The 7,500-nt window shown below is 36.8% G+C and overlaps 2 protein-coding genes across 2 annotated transcripts in view; one reads left to right on the top strand and one right to left on the bottom strand.

Annotated features, from left to right (window-relative positions):
- Window positions 1-2,568, top strand: part of LOC148735842 (BET1-like protein) — a 6,340-nt gene extending 3,772 nt beyond the window's left edge. The window contains exon 4 of the mRNA XM_088754006.1: window positions 699-2,568. Coding sequence (XP_088610132.1) covers window positions 699-869 — 171 coding nt within the window. The 3' untranslated portion in view covers window positions 870-2,568. The remainder of the gene's footprint in view (window positions 1-698) is intronic.
- The window catches only part of LOC111338538 (uncharacterized), a 6,707-nt gene continuing 15 nt past the window's right edge, over window positions 809-7,500 (bottom strand). Inside the window, exons 1-4 of the mRNA XM_088754005.1 lie at window positions 6,224-7,500; window positions 4,927-5,241; window positions 4,361-4,498; window positions 809-3,729 (exon numbers count right to left, since the gene is read on the bottom strand). The exon at window positions 6,224-7,500 is cut by the window's right edge and continues 15 nt beyond it. Coding sequence (XP_088610131.1) covers window positions 3,388-3,729; window positions 4,361-4,498; window positions 4,927-5,241; window positions 6,224-7,255 — 1,827 coding nt within the window. The 5' untranslated portion in view covers window positions 7,256-7,500 and the 3' untranslated portion in view covers window positions 809-3,387. The remainder of the gene's footprint in view (window positions 3,730-4,360; window positions 4,499-4,926; window positions 5,242-6,223) is intronic.

Genomic DNA, 7,500 nt, shown 5'->3' with positions numbered 1-7,500 from the left:
ATTCTACAGTCCCTACACACTTTTTGGATTGTTTTAAGCAATCCACAGATTACAGTAAATGGTTTGAACCCGAGGGTGACATGTGATAGTGTAGTTTGATTGTCCAGGTGGGTGTAGTCCTGAGAAGGACTGTTGTCAGGGGTGGTGACAGAGGCTTTGACAACCTGAGTGGAAGTCATCATGTGACAATCTCCACTCTGATGATGATTTTCACTCAGGTTGTCAAAACATCAGTCACCACCCCTGACAACAGTCCTTCTCAGGACTACAGCCATCCAGACAATCAAACTTTGCCATCATATCCAGATTCTTCATCTTGTCATACAGCTATTTCTCAACTGTCTACACTTTTTGCCATGATCACCTGACCTCTGCACTTTAGCCCCCCCCTTCCCCCCACATTTAACTGTTAACCCTTTTTTACTCAAGGGAGTGACTAATTTAAAAGCATGGTGAAGCAGAAAGGCAAAAAGAAGATAGAACGATGTTTCACGATAGTTTGATGGAACAGTACATTCTCACCGCATGTTTTTTACAACTGGTGCCAGTACATCACAAACACAACCTACAGACACTTTAACATCTCGTATAATTTATTATTAGCATTGCTTGGGAAGTGATGTTGTTATTCACAGCTACAACTTGCTGTATTGTAATGACATACAGTAAATCAAGGTAAATTATTTTAATATCGACAGGGAGATGACTTTGGGAGCTCTTCAAGTTTGTTAAGTGGCAGTGCTGCGCGACTATCACAAATGATATCTGCAGGACAATCAAACAGAAAAATTATGTGTTACTTAATAGCTGGACTTGTTGGGATTTTCTTTATTGGTTACTATGCACTTAGCAAGGTCATTATCAGATAGTTACAAGTTCTATGGTGTAAAAAAAATTCAATGAATTGCACTATACTTTTATTTTCTTTTGGTGTGTTAGAAGCCATTCTAAATGTAGTTATAACTGAAACTACAGACTTGAAAAACGACTGTACAAAGTGCCATGTATATGTACAATACTAACTTATTCCTACATCCCTTGATTTTAAAAATATATATTTCAAGCTCCCGTGTAAGTAACATCTTAATTGTAATTATAATAATGTATGTATGACTGTTTGCTAACAAGAAAGCTATTAACAAAATGAATAATTGATGGTATGTTACAATTGGTTATACATTCATGTACTACAGGGCCCAGTTGTTCGAAGGCTGATTAGCACTAACCAAGGGTTGAATTTTAATCTGGATCTCTTTATTCCCAAATGTTATAAAGCTTTTTTTCAGATAATTTGCACTACTTTTTAAAGCATACAATCATCAAAGTATAGACAAAAAGAATTCTTCAGAATTTTCTTTGAAAGCTTCTAGATTTGAAATCAGAATTCACACTAACCCTGGCAGGGTTCGTACGCGTCTTGAAAACTCTTGAATTTCAGGAGGCCGATTTCAAGGCCTTGAAAGTGCTTGAATTTCGTTTTGGGTCCTTGAAAGTCCTTGATTTTTTATTGAACAACATCAAAAAATATCTGCTTCTGTTTTGCACCATCGGTAAACCCAAAACATAGATGTTAACAGAAACATTTTTCTTGGTTTTGAGGTGAAATTGTCATTACAAAAAGTCCTTCAAATTTCTAAGTAGGGTCCCGGAAAGTCCTTGAAAAGTCCTTGAATCTTTGGCCTGAAAAAGTGTACCAACCCTGCCCTGGGTTATCTTAACCCAGCTTTTATCAACTTGCCTTAGGATGCTAGATTTAGCTTTATAACCTTCTTACTGACTGACAAATATGTAACTAACAGAATAAAGTATAAAGGGTTACAAGTGTTAAGTGTCTTCAAAAAATATTTCAAAGGGAAGACATTGCATAAGGATTAAGTTGTGTTGTATGCAAGATGGTACATGGAAGCTTTAAAATTACTTACAGTTAATCTTTTTAAATTACACCCTCAACTTGCACTTGCTTTATTTCTGTAAGACATATTTGTAGTGTAGTTATGAAGTCTCATTTGAGACCCAGCCAGGTGAAAGCATTAATTGTGTTCTTGGGCAAGACACTTCCCTCTCACAGTGCCTTTCTAAAGGGCAGTGCCTTGCATGGGTCCTTGTGTCCCATTTGCATCAACCCTATTCTGTCTACAATGTCTGAGTCATACCTAATAAAGCTGTTAAAAAATATGTTTGTATGTATAAATATATAAGGGGAATTGGGCAGCATAATTATATGTTTTACACTATGACAAAAACAGTTCTTTAGTTCAACTTTTACCACATGTAATTAGTGTCACTAGATTATCCTAAAAGTTCTACTCAGAGCTAAATATCTGTAAATATGCATTGATATGAAACTGTGTTATTTTTTCCTTGATTCAAATTTAAGCATTTTTCTTAGAGAGAATGTTAATGAATGTGAATTTGGATTATTGAAGATTATTGATCGTTATATATTTGTAACTTAAGGACATGAATAATATTCATAATGACTAAACACCTTTATAAGAATTCAGGGGGGAAAAAGTAAATGACTACATGTAATTCTAGGAAAACCAAAATAAAGGTCTGGAAAATGAATTCTGTTTCTTATCGTTTGCTTACTATGTATGAGTACAACAGTGACTATAAATATACAGATTTAAGTTGTAAATCAAAACATTGGCAGCTATTTATGAGATTCCTAAAAACCCTATTAAAAGTGAGGTCAAATAATTTCTTTTTTTTTCCATGAAGAAATGATTGTTTATTTGCAGGTAAATATAAGTCATTTTCTTTTAAAAAGGTTTTTCAATTAGTGTCAATTTGATGAGAGAGTAAAATAATGTAAATGGTTTCTATTAATCCAAACCAAAAACTTCAATTGTATGTACAAGTCAGTAGCAGTTGTAAGCTACCGGTACATAGTGAAGTTCAAGAACAATCTACTCATCAGCATTGTAGAGCTTTTTTGTGCATTTCTTTACCCTTATCATCCTTTATCACATAACCAAAGTAAAGCACACACTCTGATTGGTCAATTCTGTGCAAACCATTTTCCTGGGGTTTATGCTGCTGACATGAGAAAATGCAAAGACTAGTTTCCCTGCCCTTGTTTATCTGGTCACGCAAGATTTCAGTGTTAAATAAAGGAAACTCTTTTGCTATGTAACAATGTTATGTTTTAACACAAATGGTAAACATCACAATGTACACTTTTGAGTTCTGGAAGCACTTGGGAGGCTTGCCAAGCACTTAAAAGCTAGAGTCGCTTCCAGCCATTGCCTCCTGAGACTCTCACAATTCCTTTGTGCTTATCAACCTCGTCTGCTCATCTATAACTCAGTAGTTTACACTGTGGTATTTGCCATTTGTTAAATGTGCATTGATCATTATAGCTCAATGCATGTTATGGAATCTCTACAAGGCATACACCTTAGTACAGAGTCGGGCCCCAGAGTATCTCAACTGTAGTGATGCAAGACCTGGAATATGTTCTTCCAACTGATCAACAACATTTGTTGTAATCTGACTGCACATGCTCAAATCAAGGTGTGTTAAATTACGGCCATGCTTTGCTAAGTCCATGATGCTCTTATCAGTGATGTTGTCACACTTGGATGCATCCAGGGCCACCAGTCTCTGTAAGTGAATTGCGACCAAGGACACACCCATGTCAGTTACTGATGTACATCCACTGAATGTCAGCTGTTCTAGAGTGTGGAGATTTTCAGCAACATCAGCTAAGCCACTGTCTGAAATCTGTGACCAAAGACAAAATCAAGGTCAAGAACAGCCAATGCTAGGAGAGCTACAAAGTACTGCAAAATTACAGCTGAACAGAGATTTAAATGATTCACTGATAATTTAAAAATTCTTCCCACTGATGACAATATTTTTCTTTTTATGTAATGTAGTCTAAAATAAAATGGTATATCCCCAAAAAAATGATATTATACTTTTTAGTAATTCATAAAAAAGATTAGAGTACAAAGATAACTTTTTAAAGTTGTTTTACCTGACGTATGTTTCATTAATTGTGAGGACAATTTAGTTACTCTTGGTTGTAAAAACATTTTGAATGAAGGTATTGTATAGCCCCAAGTGAATATAGAAGGAGATGAGTGGTCCTTTAGCTTTAAGTTCTATCCTTTCTTTCTTTTTTCATTTTTTGCTTTTTTTCCAAGGGAGGGGTGGGGTTATTACATTAACAGTAAACAGCCATCAAGCCATAATTGTCAGCCATAACTGTCAGCCGTGTGAAAAATTTACCAAAAGGAAAAAATGGGAACTGGCACTTTTCACTGTATTTTTCTGCCCTGTGTTTTTCTCTGACTTTTACTATCATATCATTATAGAGGACAGTAATTAGACTCATGACCATACACTCTACCTGTGTACACATGTTTATGTTTAGTGTTGTTAAGTTCTTCAGCTGACAAATGCTTCTTAAGCCTTCATCTGTGATGCATGTACAGTGACTAATGTCCAAAAGTTTCAGTTGTTCTAAATTCTTTATTCCTTTTGGTACCTACAAGAAATAAAAGAAAAATCTAAACATTAATATGAATAAGAAGTGAGTGGCTTGAAAGATTTGCCCAAAGTAAGTAGGTGAGATAATGGGAGTAGTAAAGGTGAGGGAGAGGGGGGTTGGGTCCTAGTTTATTTTATAATTTTAGAAAACTTTCCATGTCATGAATAGTTAAACAACATCTCATGCATTAAATCTAACATTGCAGGAACCTTCAAATCTCTCTTCTTGTAAGTGAGATTTCAGGAAAATCTTCAGATTTTCAACCATTGAAAGAAAAAAAGTCATGGGTCATAGTGTCATATATACTTCAGGAGACAAATCAGGCCTCACAGTAGTTCATAAATTTACCAGTCATGCTTGTCTCCTTAGAAAATTCATGTATCAAATAAAAACCCTTCGCCACCCTTGCTAAACTGTGTGCATACCTGACTTTGTGTGTCCTTTCCACCCTTTTTAAATTTTTCAGATTGACGGACATGAGCTAGGTTTTGCTCAGCTGGAACAAACCCACTCAAACCACTATCAGTGATGTTGATACACCAGCTAAGCCTCAGTGATTGCAGTTTAATGAGTGAACTTGTGATAGCAGACAATCCTATGTCAGTTACACGAAGGCATGAGCTCAGATCAAGTTCTTGGAGATTAATGAGGACTGTAGAAAATCGCAACACTAGCTCATCAGACAAACTGCTGCACCCATTAAGTACAAGAACTTTTAGGGGGACATTGTGATTTGTTCCCTGTAGTAAATAAAAGAAAAAAAGGAAAAAAAAGCATAATTTTTAAGTTTTTCACTTAGCTGTTGGGCACATAAGGGGTCATTGCAGAGAAAAAAATTCTGAAACTTTGATATCAAGCTCCTTTTATGGCATTTATCTGTGGGGTAACATTTACATGTACGCTTCTGTTTGCACAGTGCATAATTTTTTCTATGAGTTTGCTAGAACAGCATGATATTTATACCCTACCCATAAAAAAAAAACATTTAATTGTATTCAAAAAAGGGTGTAGAGAGGTAGTATATTTGGTATTCTAAGAAAGAGAATGTGTTATATTTAGGCAGCATAATGACATGAGGGTGGGAGGGCGAGGAGAAGAGGGTTACTACTATGTAAAGTATTTTCCTCTTACATGTACAAATAAAGGGTACTGGTAACTAATCACATTCATTTGATAACTCAGGTGTTCCACCTACTCCTGCATTAAGCAAAAGATCACACATTTGATTGCCTACTACATTAAATCACCTTGTGTGATGTGAGGGTTAATGCAAGACAAGTTGTTTAAATCAAGAACCAAAGGCAAAATGTAGTTTTCTGATTAAAAAGACAAACCGAGTGGATTGTTAGGCCCGTAAACCAAATAACAGACCAAGTATGGTGTACAGTGGTAGATCTAGACCTTGAGCTGCAGGGAAGGTGGGGGGGTGTGGCAGTTTTTTTGAGCAGAAACACCTACTGGTCTTTCTTCCTTCTGCAGTTATTTTTTACTCCAAAAACAAGGGGAGCCTGGGCCCCCTGGGCCCATCCCCTTGATCTACCACTGAGGTAGTCTATTTATCTTTTTTTCATTTGATAGCAATGGGTTTGTTGACAAAATAAACTACACATATTTAACCAATGAGAGTGCACCTAGCTTGAGAATTATTTTATATGTTTAGAGTGATGGTTAGTTAATCAATAATCCCTTCCTGACAAGCCCCTGGGAGGAATTTCAGTGTACCTGTGTCCAGCATAAGAACTTTGTCAGGCCGCTGTTGGAGAGCTGGTAGCATGAATAGAAGTTCAGTGAGTGTAAGTTGATTAAAAGTGCATTCACAGTCAATAATGCCCCATCTGTTAGCTGTCTGCAACTATTTAAATCCAGCACCCTCAGGCTGTGTATGTATTTGCCGATGCAAATTAATGTGGTATTTGTAATATCCACACAAGCAAGTTTGACAACCTCAAGTGACGTCTGGTATTTCACAAGTGATACTACACCATTGTCTGTCAAATGTTTGCAAGCTGTTAAATTTATCTCTTTGAGTCGTAGTTCTGGTATCTGAGAAAATTTGAGCATCACTTCATCTGTAACATCAGATCGACTAATGTCAAGGTGTTTTAGAGATGACAACTTCTTTGCCATCTTATGCCATGTTGAAATTCCAATGCCCTTGCAACCAGAAATACTAAAATCCACGAGATTAGGCATCAAATCAGCTACTTTTAAGACCAACACATCTGATATGTCTTTACAAGCATTCAAATCCAGGACAGTCAACTGTCTCCAGACATCTGCACACTTGTCCAGCCAGATCCCATTTTTTGCCACGTCAAGCTGCCTGCATCGGCTCAAGTCTAAACGTACAAGGTTAGGACAGTATTTACTAAGTACTTCGAGTAAGTTATCATTGACGCATCTACACCCTTGAAGAGACAACACCTTGAGATTTGACCCAACTTGCTTACAAACTTGAAGAATTTGAGCAGCAGTTGTCGTGTGCTTGAATCTCAAATACTGGATACAGCGCCTTTGAAGACTGTCCACCAACAGATGGGAAAACCTTTCTCGTCGTGTTCCAAGACTGACAGAAACGTTTCTCCACAAGATGGGATCCTGCGAGGCCTTGGACCACTGACAACAAACAAGAGCTGCACATTTTAAGTCTGAAGCTTGCAAAAATCTGAAAATATACGACACGATTTCCAGCGGGAGAGCCAAAATAATCATATTATTGTTCTCTAAAGCACGACTTGATGTACCCACAGGCATGACAAGTGAAAGAATTTTGTTAACCCAGCTGAAAATTATGTTATTCTGCGAGTTGTAAACACTAACAACAGTTATTTTAAGTGTTGCCCTCTGGTAAGATCCATTCGAAGCATTTACACGAGATCGAACACTCGTCTTCAGTAAAATTCAGATAGCTGGTCTGTCTTCTAAAAAACACGTTCAAACCTTTGGGAAAGCTACGCTGTTGTTTTCCTGTTTAACGTTATGCAAAACGCTCTGTCTCT

The sequence above is a fragment of the Stylophora pistillata genome, chromosome 3, assembly GCF_964205215.1.
Source record: "Stylophora pistillata chromosome 3, jaStyPist1.2, whole genome shotgun sequence".
NCBI lineage: Eukaryota > Metazoa > Cnidaria > Anthozoa > Scleractinia > Pocilloporidae > Stylophora > Stylophora pistillata.
The sequence above is the reverse complement of the archived record's forward strand: the minus strand, read 5'-3'. Positions and strand labels throughout refer to the sequence as shown.